This window comes from Budorcas taxicolor, chromosome X, assembly GCF_023091745.1.
Source record: "Budorcas taxicolor isolate Tak-1 chromosome X, Takin1.1, whole genome shotgun sequence".
NCBI lineage: Eukaryota > Metazoa > Chordata > Mammalia > Artiodactyla > Bovidae > Budorcas > Budorcas taxicolor.
Window position 1 is genome coordinate 17659078 of NC_068935.1, and position 24842 is coordinate 17683919.

The 24842-nt window shown below is 40.2% G+C and overlaps 1 protein-coding gene across 3 annotated transcripts in view; it reads right to left on the reverse strand.

The window, feature by feature from the left end:
- The window catches only part of ACSL4 (acyl-CoA synthetase long chain family member 4), a 73768-nt gene that overhangs the window by 17410 nt on the left and 31516 nt on the right, over positions 1–24842 (reverse strand). Inside the window, exons 3-11 of one of the 3 annotated variants that reach the window (XM_052663046.1) lie at positions 14767–15003; positions 14352–14529; positions 13854–13963; positions 13598–13736; positions 10749–10899; positions 10485–10608; positions 9668–9739; positions 1647–1786; positions 209–381 (exon numbers count right to left, since the gene is read on the reverse strand). In XM_052663046.1, the coding sequence (XP_052519006.1) occupies positions 209–381; positions 1647–1786; positions 9668–9739; positions 10485–10608; positions 10749–10899; positions 13598–13736; positions 13854–13963; positions 14352–14529; positions 14767–14994 (1315 nt within the window). In that variant the 5' untranslated portion in view covers positions 14995–15003. Of the gene's footprint in view, positions 1–208; positions 382–1646; positions 1787–9667; positions 9740–10484; positions 10609–10748; positions 10900–13597; positions 13737–13853; positions 13964–14351; positions 14530–14766; positions 15184–24842 lie in introns of all 3 variants that reach the window. The other 2 variants (XM_052663045.1, XM_052663044.1) reach the window with 2 other exon arrangements.

Here is a 24842-nt window from a genome sequence, read left to right on the forward strand (position 1 = left end):
GTACACGTGACTCAACCAAAAGTTTCTAAAACTAAAATATGTAGATTTGCACTAAATCCAATATTACTTAAGAGGTATAAAGTCACCATGGTTCCCAACAGCAATTATATTTATATAATTATTTGCCATGTTAAAAATGCTTACATTCAAACACAACATTGTAAAGCAACTATACTTCAATAAATTTTAATTAAAAAAAAAAACTTACCTTCAGTAACTGTCCCAGCACCACACGTTTCTGTTAATCCATAACCCTGACCAACTGGGCAGCAGAAGCAGACATTCATGAATCGCTGTGTCTGCGGAGACAGGGGTGCTCCACCAGACAGCATCATACGGACATTCCCTCCCAGCAGAGCCTTCACTTTTTTAAACAGTATCCTTGATTAAAAGGGGCAAAAAATGATTTTTAAAAATCTTTTATTGGAAGATAATTGCTTTACAATATTGTGCTGGTTTCTGCCATACATCAACATCAATCAGCCACAGGTATATATATGTCCCCTCCCCTTTTGAGCCTCACTCCCATCTCCCATCCCATCCTACCCCTCTAGGTTGTCACAGAGCACTGGGTTGAGCTCTCCATGTCACACAGCAAATTCCCACTGGCTATCTATATTTTAATGTATGCAGAGATTATTCTTGGTGATGCAACAAGCAGCATAATTCAAAGCCTCTGGAAAAGATGTCTCAACTTTGGTTGAACATCTAAATTTCGGGACCATTATGATAATGAGAGGTGATCAAAGCAACAACTAGTAACACCTTAAAAAATGCTAGAAAAACTCTGAAAAATGCAAAAAGAAAACTGTACAGTGTTGGGAAACTGCTTTGACACATAGTAAATGAAAGAAACGAAGAAGGCAATGGCACCCCACTCCAGGACTCTTGCCTGGAAAATCCTATGGACAGAGGAGCCTGGTGGGCTGCAGTCCGTGGGGTCACTAAGAGTCGGATACGACTGAGCGACTTCACTTTCACTTGTCACTTTCATGCATTGGAGAAGGAAATGGCAACCCACTCCAGTGTTCTTGCCTGGAGAATCCCAGGGATGGGGGAGCCTGGTGGGCTGCCGTCTATGGGGTCACACAGAGTTGGACACGACTGAAGTGACTTAGCATAGCAAATGAAAGAAAAGGATGATGTCAAAGGAAAAAACGTGAAGTTATCTTTGGAACATTTTGTCATCTATTTCCCTTCCAATGAAAAATGCTTCCTCATCTTGACTCCGCAGCACTACATTTACAGTAACCATTATATTCATATGCTTAATATGCTATTTTATGAATACAATAAATCAGAAACCTTCACACAAAATATTGAAAATCACTTTAGTTAGATCACTTTTTTCTCAACTATCTTGAGAAAAAGTCTACTCTAGTTTTTCTTCATGAGACCAAATTTTATAATTAAATCTTAAATATGTACACCAATTACAAAAATTTGTTAAACTGCCAAGATTAGAGTTCAAGGTCCTCTGCTTGCTATATAAGCAACAAAGCTTAGAAGTAAGAGAGAAATTCAATGTTATGATCATGATGGCAATGCTCAAACTAAATTAACTTGTCATACTTATTCATCTTCCAGATATTAAAACACAAAAAGATTTAAAGGCTCAAACTACAGAGTCTGTGAAATATACTTACAGATTGCAAAGTGGTGCATCATATCCCTTTTTAATCTGTTCCAATTTGTAATCATACCCTATCTTGAACAGAGTTTTCTGAATATAATTCATCTCTTGGACTTTGCTCATAACATTCTTATAAATTCTATCCATGATTTCCTGAAAGGTAAGCAACATATTAAATAATATGAAAAGAACTACACGAACACTGAGATAGCCTTTAGTTGAAAATACTCTATTTACAAAATCTTAAGTCTTTAGCATAATGGAAATATTTACTTTATTAAAGAATTAATTTCACTAACTTGTTTACCATTTCAAAAACACTAAGAGCAAGTATAGGGGTTCCTTCACTTCTATACACTAACTTTGTCTAAAATTTCTTACAAGAATTCCCTGGAGGTCCAAGGGTTAGGACTCAGTGCTTTCACTGCCATGGCCCTGAGTTCAATCCCTGGTTGGGAAACTAAGATCCTGGAAGCCATGTGGTGTGGCCAATTAATAAATCTATTGACTCAATTGATGTTTTTGAACTGTGGTGTTGGAAAAGACTCTTGAGAGTCCCCTGGACTGCAAGGAGATCAAACCAGTCCATCCTAAAGGAAATCAGTCCTGAATATTCATTGGAGGGACTGATGCTGAAACTGAAGCTCCAATACTTTGGCCACCTGATGTGAAGAACTGACTCACTGGAAAAAACCCTGATGCTGGGAAAGACTGAAAGCAGGAGGAGATGGGGACGACAGAGGATGAGATGGTTGGATGGCATCACCAACTCAACGGACATGAGTTTGAGCAAGCTCCAGGAGTTGGTGAGGGACAGGGAAGCCTGGTGTGCTGCAGTCCATGGGGTCACAGTCAGACATGACTGAGCGACTGAACTGACTTGAACTGAAAGTATAAATAATTCGTCCACATGTCACATAAAAATAACTTTAAAATATTTCTTTTCTTTAAAATATATTGACGTGTTCTCAAATAGCACTAAAACATCCAACAATCCTAATGTTGTTACTGCCACCTTGTAACTCTTACAGACTGGCAGAGAGTTTTACAGTTTCTTAAAATTATTTCCCTATACATGAGGCATTCCTATTCCATCTTAATAGAAGCTAAGTTAGCAACAACAACAACCAAAAAAAAGGATTCTTGCTCACAGCTCTGTGGAGAATTAGAAGTAGTTCAAGGTCTGGGATATACTAACTCCCAAGCTAGTAAGTAGAAAACAGAAAACAAACAAAACAAACCAACCAACCAGTAAAAGCCCCAACTATCACTATATCACTAGGTGATGTTGCTTTGGCATTCCTTAGACCAAATCAACAAGAATTATTACATAAAGCATACATATTTATACATAATTTAAATATTCAAAATAGCAAGTAATGTAAATTCAGCTGCGCTACAATGAATAACTCTATGGATGACTCTTTCAATACTAGAACAGAGTCATTCTCAAATGAGAGCAGAATCAGCCCTTACACTATATTCAGTGAAATGAGTCAGACAGAAAAGCCAACTACCGCATGATCTCCTTTCTATGCGAAACGTAAGAAAGCTGAACTCATAGCAACAGAGAATAAATTGGTGGTTGCCTCTGTCTAGGGGGTGAGGGAAATGGGAAAATGTTGGTCAAAGGGTATAAACTTCCAGATGAATAAGTCTAGAGATCTAATGTACACCATGGTGACTATGATCAATAAGACTGTATTGTATACTTGAAAGTTGGTAAAATAAAAACTCAAATGTTCTCTTCATAAACACACAAATAGTAACTATGTGAGGTGATAAATGTTTTAATTAACATTGTGGTAATCATTTTGCAATACATATGTACATCCAATCATCACACTGTAGACCTTAAACTGACACAATGCTGCTAAGTCTCTTCAGTCGTGTCCAACTCCTAGCGACCCCATGGACTGCAGTCTACCAGGCTCTTCCATTCATGGGAGTTTCCAGGCAAGAGTTCAGGAGTAGGGTGCCACTGCCTTCTCGAAAACTGACACAATGCTATATGTCAATTATATCTCAATAAAGCTGGAGAGGGATGGTAGCATGGCAACTCAAGTATGGTACAATGTTGTTTCTCTCCATTTCCTCAAAAAGAATCACTACTGGATAAACTAGAATCCTTCTTTATATCCGTGACTGAGAAATTCCAAAGACTCTCTAAAATGGTTTTAACAACCTATAACTATTAATTTTAAGAAAGTGTATGGTATGCAAATGACAAGCCATGTAGTACAAGTACACCTAAAACTAATATAATATTATACCTTAGCTATATTTCAATCTAAACTCCCATCAAGGGATATAAATTGTATCATGTGTATCGTACCAATAAATCATGTATCAGTTCAGTTCAGTCATTCAGTCATGTCCTACTTTTTGCGACCCCATGAATCGCAGCACGCCAGGCCTCGCTGTTCATCACCATCTCCCGGAGTTCACTCAGACTCACGTCCATCAAGTCGTGATGCCATCCAGCCATCTCATCCTCGGTTATCCCCTTCTCTTCCTGCCCCCAATCCCTCCCAGCATCAGAGTCTTTTCCAATCAGTCAACTCTTCGCATGAGGTGGCCAAAGTATTGGAGTTTCAGCTTTAGCGTCAGTCCTTCCAATGAACACCCAGGACTGATCTCCTTTAGAATGGCCTGGTTGGATCTCCTTTCAGTCCAAGGGACTCTCAAGAGTCTTCTCCAACACCACAGTTCAAAAGCATCAATTCTTCAGTGCTCAGCTTTCTTCACAGTCCAACTCTCACATCCATACATGACCACTGGAAAAACTATAGCCTTGACTAGACGGACCTTTGCTGGCAAAGTAATGCCTCTGCTTTTTAATATGCTATCTAGGTTGGTCATAACTTTCCTTCCAAGGAGTAAGTGTCTTTTAATTTCATGGCTGCAATCACCATCTGCAGTGATTTTGGAGCCAAAAAAAAATAAAGTCTGACACTGTTTCCACTGTTTCCCCATCTATTTCCCATGAAGTGATGGAACCAGATGCCATGATCTTCGTTTTCTGAATGTTGAGCTTTAAGCCAACTTTTTCACTCTCCTCTTTCACTTTCATCAAGAGGCTTTTTAGTTCCTCTTCACTTTCTGCCATAAGGGTGGTTTCATCTGCATATCTGAGGTTATTGATATTTCTCCCAGCAATGTTGGTTCCAGCTTGTGCTTCTTCCAGCCCAGCATTTCTCATGATGTACTCTGCACAGAAGTTAAATAAGCAGGGTGACAATATACAGCCTTGATGTACTCCTTTTCCTATTTGGAACCAGTCTGTTGTTCCATGTCCAGTTCTAACTGTTGCTTCCTGACCTGCATATAGGTTTCTCAAGAGGCAGGTCAGGTGGTCTGGTATTCCCATCTCTTGAAGAATTTTCCACAGTTTCTTGTGATCCACACAGTCAAAGGCTTTGGCATAGTCAATAAAGCAGAAATAGATGTTTTTCTGGAACTCTCTTGCTTTTTTGATGATCCAGCAGATGTCGGCAATTTGATCTCTGTTCCTCTCCCTTTTCTAAAACCAGCTTGAACATCTGGAAGTTCAGTTCATGTATTGTTGTAGCCCGGCTTGGAGAATTTTGAGCATTACTTTACTAGCATGTGAAATGAGTGCAATTGTGCCATAGTCTGAGCATTCTTTAGCATTGCCTTTCTTTGGGATTGGAATAAGTACTGACCTTTTCCAGTCCTGTGGCCACTGCTGAGTTTTCCAAATGTGCTGGCATATTGAGTGCAGCACTTTCACAGCATCATCTTTCAGGATTTGAAACAGCTCAACTGGAATTCCATCACCTCCACTAGCTTTGTTCATAGTGATGCTTTCTAAGGCCCACTTGACTTCACATTCCAGGATGTCTGGCTCTAGGTGAGTGATCACACTATCGTGATTATCTGGGTCATGAAGGTCTTTTTTGTACAGTTCTTCTGTGTATTCTTGCCATCTCTTCTTAATATCTTCTGTTTCTGTTAGGTCCATACCATTTCTGTCCTTTATCAAGCCCATCTTTGCAGGAGATGTTCCCTTGAATATTCTTGAAGAGATCTCTAGTCTTTCCTAGTCTATTTTCCTCTATCTCTTTGCACTGATCGCTGAGGAAGGCTTTCTTATCTCTCCTTGCTATTCTTTGGAAGTCTGCATTCAGATGCTTATATCTTTCCTTTTCTCCTTGGCTTTTTGCTTCTCTTCTTTTCACAGCTATTTGTATGACCTCCTCAGATAGCCATTTTGCTTTTCTGCATTTCTTTTCCATGGGGATGGTCTTGATCCCTGTCTCCTGTACAACGTCACGAACCTCACTCCATAGTTCATCAGGCACTCTATCTATCAGATCTAGGCCCTTAAATCTATTTCTCATTTCCACTGTATAATCATAAGGGATTTGATTTAGGTCATACCTGAATGGTCTAGCGGTTTTCCCTACTTTCTTCAATTTGAGCCTGAATTTGGCAATAAGGAGTTCATAATCTGAGCGGCAGCCGAGAGGAGCTACCCCATGTCCGAGGTCAGGGGCAGCAGCTGGGAGGAGCTACCCCACGCCCAAGGTCAGGGCAGTGGCCAAGAGGAGCTACCTCATGCCTGAGGTCAGGGCGGCAGTGGAGAGGAACTACCCCATGCCCAGCGGAGCTACCCCATGTCGGAGGTCAGGGGCGGTGGCCAGGAGGAGCTACCCCACGTCCAAGCAGCAGCGGCTGAGTGGGCACAGGAGGGCTTAGAGGAGCTACTCGACGTTCAAGGTCAGGAGGGGCGGCCATGAGGAGATACCCCTAGTTCAAGGTAAGGAGCAGCAGCTGCACTTTGCTGGAGCAGCCGTGAAGAGATACCCCATGTCCAAGGTAAGAGAAACCCAAGTTAGATGGTAGATGCTGCGAGAGGGCATCAGAGGGCAAACACATGAGTTCCAGAAAAAACATCTATTTCTGCTTTATTGACTATGCCAAAGCCTTTGACTGTGTGGATCACAATAAACTGTGGAAAATTCTGAGAGAGATGGGAATACCAGACCACCTGACCTGCCTCTTGAGAAGGGGACAACAGAGGATGAGATGGTTGGATGGCATCACTGACTCAATGGACATGAGTCTGAGTGAACTCCAGGAGTTGATGATGGACAGGGAGGCCTGGCGTGCTGCAATTCACGGGTTCGCAAAGAGTCGGACACGACTAAGCGACTGAACTGAACTGGACTGTGGGCAGGAATCCCTTAGAAGAAATGGAGGAGCCATCATGGTCAACAAGAGAGTCCGAAATGCAGTACTTGGATGCAATCTCAAAAATGACAGAATGATCTTTGTTCGTTTCCAAGGCAAACCATTCAATATCACAGTAATCCAAGCCTATGCCCCAATCTGAAGCCTATGCCCCAATGCTGAAGAAGCTCAAGTTGAATGGTTCTATGAAGACCTACAAGACCTTTTAGAACTAACACCCCAAAAAGATGTCCTTTTCATTATAGGGGACTGGAATGCAAAAGTAGGAAGTCAAGAAACACCTGGGGTAACAGGCAAATTTGGCCTTGGAATATGGAATGAAGCAGGGCAAAGGCTAATAGAGTTTGCCAAGAGAACGCACTGGTCACAGCAAACACCCTCTTTCAATAACACAAGAGAAGACTCTACACATGGCCATCACCAGATGGCCAACAGCGAAATCATGTATAAGTCATTAAAAAAGAAAAATATGTTGGGTGGAAAAGAGCATACAGGAGCGAGACAGATGTGTGAGAACTACTTTCACCACTCCTTCCAACACTAGATACCAATCACAGATACAGAAAGGCCTTAATGAGTAAAGAACTCAACAGAGTTGCAACACACTGGTAGGGTTTATTGTTAGCACATTCAGTCCTTTAACTCAACCTAATAATATTACATGACATTCCATAGTCATTACTTATAAGTAGTGATTTACTGTGAATTCTCATCATGTATGTGAATATTACAATACTAAATGTATCTTTTATTCTGACTCAGGAAAGAAACTGAGAAAATAGAGTCTATCAGAAACAATTCTCAATAAAAAGGTTTTTTAAAGGCTTATTTAAAGAGGAGTGGAAGGAGGTAGGGGAACCAATAAGGTATGGTGAAACAGCAGTGAACTAGTAACATAGGAGATGGTTTACTATCTCTAGGTCTGAAGAAGTGAGAGGATAGAAGTATTACTGGAATCTGGTGGAGGACCATTGCCATGGGAAAGACCTGGTTAGAGCCAATAGGAAAGAGACTGTCCAATGAGCACTGGCAACAACTACCAAAAATGGCAGCTTAGCAGGGAAGAGTCAAAGTCAGTAAACAGGCAGACCTCTTTCTCCGTCCTCTGATCTCTCATGAGCACCAACAAGTGGCTAAGCCCCAGCAACAATCAGAACACATGCAAATCCTCCTGGAGTTAGCCTCCCAAGACACAAAATAAAGAATAAAAAACAGGTAATTAAAAGATACACAGCATATCAGCTAACTCTTGTTTATCTTTCAGGCCTAAATTCAGACATTATTTCCTAGACTCCTCAGTCCTTCCCTCTCCCTAATTATGTCCTCTGATACTGTTTCCTAAGAACCCAATCTTGGGTAATAAACCCAACATACTGTTTCCCAAAGACAATCCTAAATAGACAGCCACAGTGGTTAAGAAGTCTCTGCCATCACAGTTCAATTTTTAATTACCACCTATGGGCTCTGTGACCTTTGGCAAGTGTTTTTTTTTTTTCTTTATAAAAGGACCCACCTAGCAGAGTCGGACACGACTGAAGTGACTTAGCAGCAGCAGCAACAGCAGAGTCTTAGGGAGGATTAAGTGAGATGATCCATCTAAACCACTTAGCACAGTGTCTGGAACATAGTTAAGTACTGTGAAGCCTATTATCAGCATTTTATTATGCTTTTAATCAGAAGACTCTCCTTTCAGTTTGTAAACTTGCTGAATTCTACAGCACCTCTAAATAAAAAAACAAATGCTACTCTGATCTAATACTTTGGTTATTTTGGTAATTTGAAGGGAAAAAAAAATTATCTTCCATCTGTAATTCTTAGAAAAACTTGGACTGGACATATTATCTAATCACAGGCTTTCCATATGCAAAAATAATTCTTAGAAAGATAATAGGATAAGATGTAAAGTCTGATCATAATACAAGCAGTAGTGATACTCCCACTGGAGTTTCTAAAGCCTGAAGTGCTAGAATATATTTGACTATACAAGTTAGAAACATTGTTAAATATTTAATAATTTATTATTACAAGGCTAGAAAATGTAACATCTTATTTTTATTAAAGGCAGTATTTCACAGAAAGATTTTGAATATCTAGAATTCAATCTGATGTGATGAGCTGACTCATTGGAAAAGACCCTGATGCTGAGAAAGACTGAAGGCAGGAAGAGAAGGGGACAACAGAGGACAAGATGGTTGGATGGCATCACCTACTCTATGGACAGGAGTTTGAGCAAGCTCTGGGAGTTGGTGATGGGACAGGGAAGCCTGGCGTGCTGCAGTCCATGGGGTCACAAAGTCTCAGACACGACTGAGTAACTGAACTGAACTGAGAATTCAACTTTTTTTCTCTGGGAGTTCTCTCATGTGACAGTTTCCTTAATCTTTAGCCACCATAAGGGTCAGCAGGCTTGGATTCTAGATTCAGCTCTGCCATGGACCAGCTCTGTAACCTTGGATACACTGCCCCAATTCTCTAGGATGGCCTCAGTTGCCTCATTTTTAAATGAAGTGACTAAACTAAATGATCTTTGGAGTGTCATCTATCTTTAAAATATTATGACCAATTCTCAGACTAGGTAATTTGAGCTAGGTCAGTTTCATCACTTAATTTTCAAGAATCAGCAAACCCTTACAGGCATCCACTTTAGAAGTTTGCCATTTCATCTTTTCCCGATGCTTATCTAAGATTTTAAGGGACACATTTTACTGTAATTTCCACAAAGTAAAATTGTTTTAAAATGTTGACAAATATTTAAGAGGGTTACTTTTTTTAAAGTCCAAGTGCAGGCCATGGATGACACTGACATGCTATACTCACCGGGACAGCAGCCATGAGTGTAGGCTTCAGTACAGTACAGTCTCCTTTGCTTCCCTTTTTAATTTTGCTGGACTAGAGTAAACAAAAAGTAAATAGGATCAAGGAAAGAAACCTTAGCAGAAAAAAGGTTATAATTTAAGTATTAGGAAGAGCAAAGACAAACATTTACACATGGAATTTGCTCTCTACTGCTCTATGAGTTATCTGTTCCAACTATCATAACCTACAAGTCTGAGGTATGAGGACATTAGTGTTTTGTCCTGTAGATGCTTTCTCCTAGCACATTTCAGTCTTTCTTACAGGAGAAACTCTGATCCAGGATAAAAGAAAATGGGGTATTTTGGTAAACTGAGCATTTTTACTAATAACATATCACACATAGCACAGACCATCACTTTCAAACAAAAACAAAAAAAGGTGAAAAACCTAAACTAAGGTAGATCAAACACTAAAACAAAACTGAAAAAAATTTTAACTTTCTTTGATCAGCCAAAACGCAAAGCCACATCTCAAAGTCATCTCTATGAACATCAACTAGCATCATATAGAAATAATATTTTGGTAACATTTTGGTTGATAAAATACTGAAGACAATGAAAGTAATTATCAGTCTCAAAATAATTTTAAAATATATAGATAAAGCAATGCTAACAAATGCTCAAGGTTATTTTCTGTAGCAACATACTGCTCATGGGAGCTATTTTTGAAGCCAAGGAAAAAGTCTTAGCTGAACTAAACTATTTCATGTTTTAGTAAACTGTTCTCAGCTGAACACTAACTTAATATGATCATGTCAATAGACTGAAAAGCTTGTCACCTGGTCAGAGAGTGTAAGTGGAGAAGAATATCCAATCCTACAGCCATAGGTAAAGCAAGAGATCTCTGCTGTCAACTCAAGCACATGAGCCAAAGGCAGGTAGCCAATATACGTATCCTTTGGTCTAAAACAAAGTAAGAGAAAGATTTTAGCCATTCTGAAAAAGACACTGTAAATTAGAAACATCAATTATTGTTTTACTATAGCCTGAGTTTAGAGAATATCAAACATGAGTTCTAAGAACACTTAATAATTTTCTCTTACCCCAGCCCAGGAATTCTCTCACACTGGCCAGTCATTCCAGCTATCAAATTGCTATGATGCATCATCACTCCCTTAGGGCGGCCAGTAGATCCACTGGTATACATGACAATAGCCAAGTCCGAAGGAGTTGGTCTATTTGGAGAAACGCTCACTAAATGAATGAAAAAGCACATTTCCTTTAGTTTAAAAGTTAAATTGTTAAACAAAGGTAAGATTTTTAGATTCTGGTGTAATGATAAACTATTTAAAACAAATATTCCCTATTGATCATCAACAAGAAAATGGTTATCCAATTCTGGTTACCTGCAATGAGAACTTCAAACTTAATTTTGTCCATTTTCTGAATGTTTAGCCTAATCCCTCTCCACAGTGCTGTTTACAGGGTTTTGTTGTGGAAAGATATCTAAGATCTGAAGAATTAGGACGATAGAGTACTATGTGTGAGGTCCTCAAGACTCAGTTTTCTCATGTCTAAAATGAAATGGTTGGACTAAATTTTGGTTCTTAACCAGTGGTGGGCATAAGAATCACCTACGGAACTTAAGTAAAATACTATCTCTGGACCCCAGCTCTGAAAATTCTGGTTTTGTATGTCTGGAATGGATCACAGGCTCCATAGATGACACTCATACACACTCCTAATTGAAAACCAACTGGACTTGATTTTTTTCAAGTTTTTAGAAAAATAATTTTATTTTAAAAAATAATTGAACCATGGATGTTGCATAAGATAACAATAAGATAACCATTATACATTTAACATATTTTTAATTAGATTCCAAGTAGCAAATAAAATCCAAAGGACATCAAACCAAAATGATGTCTGTGTTTTGATGGTTGCTTATTGAAATCTCTATAGGAAATCATTTCTTGAAACTACTGAAAGTGCAGTGACATAAAAACTGTAACAGGAAATTGTTTCTCTCTCTGCTACACACACACACACACACACTCACTCACTCATGCCTGTAGTTAGAATATTTGGTATGTGTCTGGATTGGGGATTCTTTTGGGTCTTCCAGAATTAATGCTTCTTTCCCTATCAGGGTCAGATCATACTTCAATTCTTTTTAATCAAAATCAGACAGGAATTTTAGGAAACCAAGAAAAAGAGACAATTTAGAGGGGCTTAGATGCCCTTCATTTTCCACCAAAGGTAATATCTAAACAGTTTCTAAACTTTGTTTCTTCTTGCCGTCTGCCTAGGAACGTTTAATCATCTTGTGTCCTGAGCCCCAGTGCTGTCTCTGCTTGTTGAATGATTGGGGGAAAGAAATAGAGAGGTCTTCCCAACAGATTACAGTCAGCTGTCTTGAGCAGGGATCAGCCAACTTTCATTGCGAAGGACCATAGAGTAAATATTTTAAACTTGGAGGGTCATATGGTCTCTCTGCCAAAGCTACCCAGGTTTGTTACTGGAGAGTGAAGGAAACCATAGGCAGTTGTTAAACAAATGGATGTGACTGTGTTCCAATCCAACTTCATTTAAAAGTTGAAGCTTGCTAACCTGTCTGCTAGAGTCATGCTTCTCAAACTATCTGCTATGAGGACTTTTTCCCCCCTAATAATTTATGGATGCATGCATTTGTAAAATACAATAAAAGAAGGTAGAGATGAGTAGACTAGGTGGGATATGTGGCATATCATGTTATGGCTCACACAAAATTATGAGGACCCCTACCTCCCATAGTTTTATGCCAACAAATCCCAACCAATCAGGACTTCTCAGTCAACTTTATCCCAGTCTTGCAGTGTCAACCTGGTGTTGAGACACAACTCTCCATGGGTCTGTTGAGTTTCTGCACATCTTGTGAGACTTTATTCTGGACTATCTTTTGAAGGATGATTCCACAGTGAACAGCCTTGGAAGATACAAAAAGTGTCTCCCTCTGGAGCAAGGAACAGGCATGCTCACTGTCCAGTGCAATAAAGAAAATACTTTTCCTCAGAGCAAAGGGCAGGCATGCTGACTGCCTGTTATAAAAGATTCAGCTTCGTCATCTAGCAGAGTATTGTGATCTTCTCATTAAACATGTGAAAGAAAATAATTTAAATGAAGTATTTCAACTGTTCAACCCTCTCTGACCTGATGACCAACTGACATTTTGATATGACACACTTATTTCAAAAGGAATACTAACTACTATATCGGTGGTAGAATAAATCCAAGTATGGTTTTATTTATGGTTTGTATCCTCAGAGATATGATTAAAATCAGTAGCATTAACACTAAAAAAATAAAGGAAAATTTTACTGAATGGAAGGCCTGAGATCTGTCCCTTACATGAGGTTCAGATTAGAAGGTTACAGTAGGTTTTTAACAAAAAAAAAAAAAAAAAAAAAAAGGAAAGGAAAGAAAGTTAGGCAGCAGCTGCCATAAATCTGAATCATTGAATGCAAGCATGCTTAGTTGTGTCCAACTCTCTTCAACCCCATGGACTGCAGTTTGCCAGGCTCCTCTGTCCATGGAATTCTCCAGGCCAGAATACTATAATGGGTAGCCACTCCCTTCTCCAGGGACCTTCCGAACCCAAGGATGGAACCCAGGTCTCCTGCATTGCAGACGGATTCTTTACCATCTGAGCCACCAGGGAAGCCCTGAACCATTGAATACTTTTCAGTACTTTAGTAAATTTTCAAACAGTGGTTACCTTTTTGAGGAGAGAGAGAAAATCTTAATATTATAAGGTCTTGATAGTTTTTAAACATTTTTAAAGTTATTTTTTATTGAGTTATACAAACCTTTTTTTTTAAATCAGAGGACTTACCAGTTTTCACTTGTATTATTTCTTTAATCTACTGGAATAATAAGCCTTGAATCGATTAATAAATTTGTTTGCTTTACTTACAGTTTTCTGGCTTGGATCCCAACTCTTCTACTGATTGCATGCTGTGAATCTCAAATCCTTCAGGGTATTCTGCTTTATTGATAGCCTTATTGTCCACATAAATGATATGTTTAACACAGTTGATATCTATCAATGCAGTCTGTTGAACAGAAAGAAAATCCAGCTATTAAATATGGGCCCGCAATCAACTTCATTACTTAATATTTTCCTATGCTGTCAAATGCTACCATAAATTAAAAGAAAATGTCATATTTACCTTAAGTTTACTCTCCAGAAGTTCAACACTAGTAATCAGATAGGTAGCCTCAGATTCATTTAACCCATGAACTACAGCTTCTCTGCCAAGGGTGGCATATAAAGTCACAACTACATAATAAAAAATAAACACAAACATTAAATGATAAACATTTCTTAGATATATTATTTCACCCAACTTTTAATGGTAGACTCACAGACATGAATATATTTTATAATCTAATTTGATTTCATAGTCTCTGCTCTTACCCTTCCACCCTGCCTCAAACTTCCTGGCAGTTACAAATGTGTCTTACAAATTCTCAGGATTCTAACTCTCTAAACCTAAAGAAACTGGAAAATACTGAAAGTGCCACAAACTGGGCACAAATTCATCAGTTAAGATTCTCAAGGTCAACAGCTTCTAGCTTAACACTTGCTTGGAAGACAAGAGGATCTGAGGACAGTTTCATGTGTAAGCACAGCCCACTCTCTCCCTCCAAAACCACCAGACACTTACGAGGAAAGTTGTACTTAAAGCAGGTCTGTGCCGCAATCATCCATTCAGCCCTGGTCTCACAGAAAATAGCAATGGTGCTCTTTGGCTTCAGTCCCAGTGCAGTGAGTCCGCTACCGAAGTTATTCACTCTGCGGTTCACTTCGAGATAGTTCAACCATTTATAATTTCCAAGAATTAACTGTCAGAGTGAGAGATGGTGTAACATTAGCACATGTACTCAAACAAGTAATTAAAATACTGTTCAATGGGGAGAACTCAAAATTGCCCTTAAGTGAATATACAGACACTAGGAACACCTTTGGAGAATTAGTTACAGGCACTGTAATGAAATGTTGGCGTGTTTTAAATGCACTTGATTTATAGTCAAGTGTACCTTCCCCTTAAAAAAAAAACAGAAAGCCCCAAAATGCTTTACCTTCTTAAAAACCTTTCCATTTGGCTGCATTTCATTTTCTTCACTTAGGACTTCCCTGGTTCCCAGGCTCTCCTTCTTCCCAAACTTGGAGACAGCATGATCGAATAATTTATCCAGGGTGTCTGCTCCGGGGATGTCTATGACAGCTAGCGAGTCGAAGTGCGTGACAGAACGATATGGACTTCCAGGTTTGTCTGAGGTGGGCTTAGCTTTTATTCTCTTTGCCATAGCGTTTTTCTTCTTAGCATTGGTAAGAAAATACCATGGAATAAATATAAGGGCACTGTATATTGTTATTAACAGGTGGATAGGCAGCAAAATAATGGTGAGCACACTTTGCTTAAGTTTCATGGTGGCAAGGCTTCTAAAATGGTGTTTATTTCTTGTTATTCTTTGGCTTCGGAAAGCCTGATTTTGCTGAAGAAGGCAATAATGGGAGCAGCAGTAAGAGTAGCAGAATAGTCAAGGCAGTTCAATTTTAAGGATACAGAAAGAGTTAGTAATCTTTGGAAGCCGACAACAAAGTACACCTGCAGGTGAAGACAATGAACCAGGCAGAGAGCAGGGAAAACAAAACCAAAACAAGAGAGTATTAACAAGTTGATAGCACCATTGATTTAAATACCCAGGTTTTTATTAGTTTCTATCATTGATTTGATACGAGAAAGCGGAAATAACTGGTCTGAAAGACTGGTATTTTCCAGTTTTAATCATTATGGCCATAAATTTTAGATGTAATTTTTGTAGGTTATCTGGTATACTGCGCGTGACTCTACAAGTCAGTTGTATAACACTATAGCAACTAAAGCACATGCATGTGATATTTAAGTTTGGCTAAATTTTAGGAGAGTAGAGAATGCCAATACTGAGGTTTCTCTTCAATATGCATATGTAAACTGAACAGCTTTAAATAGTATTTGACTTTTTCAAAAGAGGGGAAATAAATCCACCAATTTTGGTTTATTTCTCAATGATCAACCCAGAGTTCTTTATTAAGATAATTTTTTAGTAATGCTATTCATTATTGCCTATCCCCCAAATTGGACTAATATAATCAACAAATCATTTCCTACATGTCTGTTTTGTGCTCAAATTGCACCAGTTGCCTGGGAGTGGCAGTATTAAGTCCAAGGCAGTGTAAGTCTCCTGGCTCCTGCTCATTATGAGTTAACAGTTATCAGCACACAAGATAGATCCAGTGTTTTTCAAACTTTGTTTGCAGGAGAAAGGCGCAGCTAACCCATTTCATCAAATAAACACGAGTGAAAACTTCCCATCTGTAAACACTAAAGTGGAGTAAACACTAAAGTGGAATTGCTCTGGCTGAAGCAGGGATTGGGGGTGCCCTGAGTCCCACCTTGGACTTCCTGGAACCCCATTCCCAAAGTGACCACTCGACCTTCTTTCCAATGAAGAGTCTGTAGAAATGCCTAAGTCCTGTGGTGCGCAGTGCAAGCAATTAATGTGATAGCAGTTCAGGGCAAGTGCAAAATGGTCCACAGTTACAAAGGGAAGCTTTGTGGAGATTAGACTTAAGCTGGACCTTATGTTGGGGATCTGGAAACAAAGGAAAAGGACAGAGGTCATTCTGGGCTGGGGAACCACATGAAGAGAGGAATGAAAAGACTCTAGGAGAGGAATGAGTGCGAATAGTAAGGACACTCGCCTGACTGGGGCACAGAGCACTCGCCACAGCAGTACAGGCCACAGTAGTACACGATCTGACAAATCAGGCGAAGTAGTTTTCATTTGATTTGGCAGGAAACTGGAGGCCACTGCAGGTCAGAAAACCAGTGCCAATTGGAAAGGAACTGCAGAAACAGCCTCGTGGAGAATAATCTTTCTCCAGGAGCTTGCCTTCAGTTGAGAAAGCTATTTTGGTGAGTAGCAGTATATTTCAACTAGAAAAAACTAAAGTAAGTATTAGCTCACTTTGAGGAGCCAAAGTAAAGTGCATCCTTCTGCAACTCCTATGAAAATCGACCACTGACCCCAAGCCAGTTGTGCCTTTTTACGCCAATTACTATAAAATGGTAACATAATCCTTAAACCTGCTCTGCTTTTGTTCATGTTGTTCAACTGAGCATGGTGAAATGAGCAAGAAACTACAGATGAAACGACCCGCGATTCAGGCCCCATCTCTGTCACTGACTAGCTATGTAACCTTGGGCAAAGCCTCTGAGCATAAGATTTGGTTAGATCAGCAGGCCTTAATTTCCTAGGGGTGATGGACCACTTTCAGAATTCAATGAGAACTATAAACCCAGTTCTCCTCAGAGAGATATGCAAAATGGTATACTCAAATTCAGGGAATTCCTGGATTCCCTGGAATCCATCCATGAACACCAAGGGTTGACACCACCCTTACAATTTCCTGGGGCCCTTGCAACTTTAACTTCATGCTTTACTATACCTAGAAAAGGGCTTCCCTGGTGGCTCAGTGGAAAGAATATGCCTGCCAATGCAGCAGATGTGGGTTTGATCCCTGGGTTGGGAAGATCCCCTGGAGAAGGGAACAACTACCTGCTCCAGTATTCTTGCCTGGGAAATCCCATGGACAGAGGAGCCTAGAGAGCTACAGTCCATGGGGTCACAAAGAGCCAGACACAATTGAGTTACTAAACAACAATATACCTAAAAATTGCTTTCTCCATCTCTCTGACAAGTCTCGTCATCCTTTTTTTTTTTTTCAAGATAGAACGCACCAAGGGTCTATCATAGTGCCTGATCCTCAGTATGCAAGATCCCCTCTAACAATCCTCTCCTCCTCAAACATTCCATGACTACCCAAATCCATGATAATCTCTCCTTTTCCTAATTTCCCACATCACTAGAAATGTCTACCACTCATTCTGATCCTTGATTATGCCATCATTTTTAAACATCTAAGCATCTAAGTATGCAGCACAGACTAGTAGTTCTCAACCCTATCAAACCCAGCACCCCTTTATTATAACAAATATTTTATAATACTCCTTTATAAACCTTAAAGGGTACTCAGAGATGATAGTCTACTTACACACACAGTTTTAAAAATAATTCCTTACTGATAATATAAATAAGTACTGAAAGGAAATTAATTCAAAATAAATACTTATTTCAATACATAAATTCTCAGGGACAATACCAGAAGACAAACAAGTCTTTAGACTGATAAAATCCCCCTAAGTGGGGAGTATCACTTCATTCTCATTTGAAAAATGGGGCTGAAGAAGCAGAAGACAGCTTTTGACAATATTACAAACTAGCTGGATTTAAACTGCGCTGTATGCTTTTCGTCAACTGTGTTGTTATATACACTTAATTTTTTACACAGATTTCCCTTAAGTCTTAGACGTAGGGAAACATCTACTTAATCCTCATAGTATACACACACACACACACACACACACACACACACCCCACAAGGCTCAAAGAACACTGAGGTAAAGAGAGATCATTTAGTCTAGAAGTTTTCTAGTTTTTTCTGGTGGTGCTGAGGCTGGGGGCATGATGTGGGTATGGGTCACTCATTTGAATAAAATCTTATATGGACATGGAAACACAAGTATAGATAAAAGAAAAAAGCAGAGTTGCTTCAGTTGGGGAAGCTGTGTAAGCACCTGAAGGGACTCCATGGAACCTCCATTTCAGCTGAGTATTTGAGCCACTGATGCTGTCTGATCTTTCAGCTCCAAGGGAAGTGAATGAGTGTCAGTGCAAATTGTATCCAAGGTCTGTCCCCAAGTTTGGTGCTCTTTCAAGCACCCCCCACTCCCAGCCAGCCTCTGCCCACTTTGGCCTATCATTTAAAAATCCTTGTTTCTCAAAAATTTTCCAGCATTACACACAGTCTGCTGATAAAGTAATTTTTTTAAAAAAATTTGAACACCTACTATGTATGTTTTGAGCACATAATACAAAGATGAGTAAAACATGCTCTCAATCCTTTGCATGCACACCTGCATGTCCATATGTATGGTAGGGGGCAGGGAGATGAGTTCACAAACATATATAGTAGACTATGATAGATCCCATCAGAGAAGCAAGAACAAAAGGTAGTCCAAAAAGGGATCAGATTACACCCAGTTTGGGGAGCAGGGGCAGGGGAGAGATGAAGGAGGAAGGAGAACCATCTAGGAAGGTTTCACAAAAAAGGCACAGTATTTGGGGTTGGTGTAAAGGATGGGGATGTTTTCAAAAGGAGAGGACAAAGACTGGGAAATGAGGATGGTCCTCATGGACTAGGGAATGGCTGGCGGCAGAACTGCAGGATGTATCAGAAAACAGCAAGCAGCAGAGCAGACGCTTTCGAGCTTTCTGCTTTTAAAGTGCTGGTTCCCTTTTGTGATCTAAGTCATATTATTTCAGAGTCAATGCTACTAGAATGTCACTACAAGAGACACATGTGTATAATGATTTGGTAACTCAAGATTAAACACCCTGCTATTATATTAGAAGAAAGCTTAATGATAGGTTGGGTGGTAAACACCCTAATCAAAGGAGATCTGGCTTCTCAACTCAGTATCTGCTCTTAAATGTGACTCTGGACAAGACATATGACCTCTCACGTAAAAGCTCTGTACCAGCAGCATCATGTGTCATCGGGAATACTGCTTGTGTCTGTTATCTACTTCATGGCACTGCTGGGAAAGTCCTCTGTCTGATCCAGCTTAACCTTCCATGGGTGTGTGGTATTGGTCCCTGGAATACACTCTCAACCCTCTTGCCCCTCTCCCACTTCGGTGTACTCACTCGGCTAAACCACGACCTGGTTAAATCCATTTCACCACCTCATCTGCACCCTTCCCCATGCAGCTGAATTTGGCTGGAGAAACACCCAACAGAGCTGAACATCCCCCTTTAGATCCATGGCTGCTCCCTCAAATGGACCCTTGAAGCTGCAGAGAAGCCATGCTGCCCTGCCCTAGGCCATCCACAGGCTTGCTCTCCTGGGGTTCATGCTTTGTTTTCTCTCTTCAGACCACTGAGTCTCCTTCACTGTCCTCAACCTCAGCTGCTGACCTGGCTTACCATTTGGCTGAGAAAACTGAAACCGTCTGAAGAGAACGTCCACAGACTCCCACCAGCGTGTCTGCAACTACTTGCATCTGTGGCCACATCTCTCCTCTCTCCTGTGACTAGAGATGGGCTGGTGATGCGCCCAGCCAAGGACAACCCCTTCACTCATGCATGAAGCCCCTGTCTAGACTAGAAAGACCTTACTGCTGCTGCTACTAAGTCGCTTCAGTCGTGTCCAACTCTGTGTGACCCCATAGACAGCAGCCTACCAGGCTCCCGCGTCCCGCTGCTCTATTGATTCTTCCTTTTCCTGCCTCGTTAATTTCTCCTGCTCTGCTGAACTAGTCCCACCCACATCCTAACAGGCTATGATTTCTTTCATCTTAAAAACCATTCCCTCTCTCGTACCTTATTCTCTGCCTATGGTTCCATTTCTTCTCCTTCTCTGTGTGTGTGTGCTAAGTCACTTCAGTCATGTCTAACTGTTTGGACTATAGTCCACCAGGCTCCTCTGTCCATGGGATTCTCCAGGCAAGAATACCGGAGTGGGTTGCCAGGCTCTTCTCTGGGGAATCTTCCCAACCCAGGGATCGAACCTGTGTCTCTAAGTCTCCTGCATTGGCAGGTGGGTTCTTTACCACTAGCACCACCTAGGAAACCTTCTCCTTCTCTGTAAGACTCCTTTAAAGAGTTGTCCCTATGCCCTGTCACCCAGTTATCTCCCATTTTCTTTTGACCCCACTTAGCTCAGGTTTCCTCCTCCTGTTCCACAAAATTGCTTTGCTCAAGGTCACCAATGACTTCCATGTTGTCAGATCCCAAGGTCAGTTAAAGCTCAGGCCTCAACCCGCCCTTGACTCACCACCAGCCTTTAGCCCAGTTGACCCCTCTTTTCTTGCTGGAAACTTCTTCACTTGGCTTCCAGGAGAACCCATTCTTCAGGTTTTCTTCCAACTTCCCTGACCATTCCTTCTCCATCTTCATTGCTGCTTCTTCCTCATCTCCCAGACCTCTCAATGCTATAGTGTTCAGTCCTTGAACCTCTTCTTTATCTAAGCTCACTCCCAAGGTGATCTCATTTAGGCTCATAGCTTTAAATAGCATATATATGGTGATGATCCCAAAGTTTCTCCGCTAAGCCTGGAAGTCTCCCTTAGGCACTAGGTTTGTATATCCAACTGCTTCCTCAACAGATCCATTTAGATATCAGTTACATATTCATTTAATACATATGCATTAATAGGAAATTGAGCTGCTGATCATCCTTCCACAAATAGCCCACTCAGTCTTGCCCGTCTCTGCAGCTCCAGTTGCTTTAACCAAAAGCCTTCAATCAGGTTCACTTTCATTCCCCTCTCTTTCTCACAATTCCACAGCCAATTCATCAGCAAATCCTACCAGCTCTACTCACAAAACAGATACCAAATTTGACTACTTCTCACCATCTCCACACATACCAACCTGGCTCAAGCCACTATCTCCTCTCACCTGGAGAACTCCAATAGCCAATGTAAGCTTCCTGCTTCCACCTTTATAACAAATTCTAAACTCAGCAGCCAGAGTGCTCTAGTTCAACTGTGAGCTAGATCATGTCATTCCTCTGCTCAAAACCTTTCAAAGAATCCCCATGTGACTCATTCAGAAACAAACGTAGTCCTTACTCTGATCTATGAGAAGGGACCTGTCCCCCACCTCAAGTTTCTGCCTTCATCTGCGACTCTGTCCGTTTCCTTCTGCTACTCTGCCACTTGTTCCTTGATGTTTCTGGGACACAACAAGCATGACCCTGCCTCAGGGCTCTTGTACACGCTATTCTCTCTGCCTGGAATGTTCTTCCAAGATACCTGCCCAGCTTATTTTCTCATCTCCTTTTTGCCTTTATTCAAATATCACCCCCTCAGTAAGGCCTTCTCTGTGCTCAGATGCTAAGTCATGTCCGACTCTGTGATGCTATAGACTATAGCTCACCAAGCTCCAGTCATGGGATTTCCCAGGCAAGAATACTGGAATGGGTTGCCATACCCTCTTCCAGGGGATCTTCCTGACCCAGGGATCAAACTCAGGTCTCTTGCGTCTCCTACATTGCAGGTAGATTCTTTACCACAGAGCCACCTGGGAAGCCCAAGGCCTTCTCCAGTCACTCCAAAATCACAGCCCATCTTGATTTCTCTTAGTACTTAATACTACTACTTCATATGCTTTATCTTTCATGTTTATTTTCAAGGCCTCCATTAGAACATAAAGGTTCTATGAGGCAGAGTTTATTGTTCGCTGCTGAATCTTCCTACACTTGTACCTCTGTGTACGAAGTGTTCAATAAACTTGTTGACTGAAATAAGAATGGAGATGGGATTGCTCTGAAACTATAAAGTAAAAATGGATGTTAAGGGCAATAGCCAGAAGACAACCAATCTTAGTCATCTTTTAAAAAAATCACTTGTCTAGGCCAACACTCCAGGAAATGGTATACTCTTAAACATCCCTGGTAATTAACTTGAACATGTGTTTAGTTGCTTGATAGAAAACATGAAACTGGACAAACTGCCTTTTCCACAGAGGAAAAAGACAACTTGTTACAAAAGCAAGAGGATTATAGAATTTGTATCATGTGCCTTTTCACGGATGCCTTTCACAAATGCTGTCCTGCCATGTATGAAGAGGGATACTGCTGTCTCACCAGGAGGACATGAACTCTGAGTTGCACTTCCTTAAAATCAAATGATGCACTTGTGTTGCAGCTGGAAAGGGCAGGGTGTCAGCTTCAGTCAGGGGATAGCCAATCATTCCTGTTGATGTTCAGCAGTCCATTTGGGAATCGGACTGCATGCTCACTCAGTTGTGTACAGCTCTTCAGTGACCCCATGGACTGCAGCCTGCTAGGCTTCTCTGTCCATGGGATTCTCCAGGCAAGAATACTGGAGTGGGTTGCCATGCCCTCCTCCAGGGGATCTTCCTGACGCAGGGATCGAACTTGCGTCTCTTGCATCTCCTGCATTGGCAGGGGGATTCTTTACCAATGAGCCACCTGGGAAGCCTGAGAATCAGATTAATAACCACTTAATGAGCTTGTACTATGGGCTAAGACTGTGCTCAGTCCTTTAGATACACTATTTCCTTTAATCCTTCAGAAACACTCTTTGAACTAATTACCCTAGGGATATAACTTATAACTGATGATCTAACAGTCTCAGACAGATCATCTGACCAAGATAACACAGCTAACTAGGGATTCTGATCCAGGTCTACTGGATTTTAAAGTCCATGCTTTTAGCTGTACTGTCTGCGACCTGGGTCATACTGGTATAATTTAAATAGGTAAGAGTGACAAACTTTGTGTATGAAAAAATCCTGATGACAACTTTGAGCACTGATCTGTCCTACAGTCTAAGGCATTTTTATAGCAGTGGGGGCGGGGCAGGGAGCCCTTAAGCTGCCCAGTACGTCCTAGAAGTATAAGTGAAAATCAGGTGTAATTTTAATTTGCTTCTTGTTTTGAGGCCAAGTTTAATGAAGTATTTCATTCCAGTTACTTCAAACACTCTGAGACAGTTGGGTTAAACACAAAAAGCATTAGTAATACATGAAGCTCCAGCACACAACGTAAACAAATGTGACATACTGATTAAAGGCTGAATTTAAAAGAAATCATCATCTTTCCCAGTAGCATGTGACACAACACCCATTTAAGAAAGAGAAAATATAATAAACTAAAGTCAATGCCAAGATATTTTTTTTCCAAAAGTTTTAGAAAACAGTCTAAACCAAGCAAGGATCCATGCATCTACCAAGTTGAGACATGTGGTAGAGACAAATATACTTCATCTGTCCTTGATATATTTCCTTATGAAAATGTAAGAGACAGCAATGTGATAATCAATGATTAACTGTCAGTGCTACTTTAAGAAATCACATTCTCAAATCACACATCAGTTAAGAGTAATTTAAATGCCAAATAAAGAGATAATTTGCCTTCTGAAAAGGATAAGCCTATATCCACTAAACATTAAATCAGAAAACAATTATAAAAATTCCAAGAGATTAAAACAGATATGCATACCTGTTGCACTTTAAAAGATCATACTTCGACAAAGATATTGCATCAACGAGACTTTTGTAAAGGGGTGAAGTGCTTTTTTAAAAATTCCTATTTTCTTTCACACACTATTAAAAAGTTTCAAGTGATTTTAAAACATATAGGAGAAAGGTTATATACACATTGAAGAAAACAGTTGCTTTGGTTAATGAAATCAAACTTCATAGGTACTACATTACAACATAATTAACCTTACATTTCAATATTAAAACTTTTTAAATGTTAATATTTTAAGAAAATAAAAGGCAGCAAGAGTAGCTAGTACGATCTTTTGCTTTCAGACAGTTTGTAGGACTGAATAATCATGTGAAATATAATCTATCTGCTCTATGTAAGTCTCATGTGACTCAAAGTTGGTAAGTCAATCTAATCAATATGAAATAGCTTATACAGTCAAACTTCTGAAGTATACAGTAATTATAATACATTTGAAAGCTGAAAAAAAAAAGCAAAAGAAAAGCAAACACCTAGGATGACTAGACAGACGCTCTATACCACACACTGTACGCCTGCCTAGCTAGTTTGACTAGAAGAGTCTCACAGCTATGACTGATCTTTGGTAACATCTCTAACAAGATGAACCAAACCTGTTTGTTTCATCACCTGGATGGATATTAACTTCTGAAGTCGCCATCCTGCTAGTCTCTTCCCAGCTTTCCCCAGCAAAGAAAGCACCTCAGCTGCCATGTTGAAAATGCCCTTTCTTGCTCGAGCATGCATTCCCTCCCATAATGCGTTAAGAACATGCCCAGCATGCATCAGATATTGCTTTTTCTAGGTCACAGGATATATAATTGGGATCCTATCTACATATGTTGAAATAAGGAGATGTCGTGTGTTGAAATGTGGGAGCCTCATACAATGCTGTGCCTACACACTTCACACTGAGTACAAGTACATTTATCTTCCTCATTTTAAGTGATTGAAACACACTTGATTTTTATTTTTAAAAACACTTGATTTTTTAAAGCTTTCCAAAGTT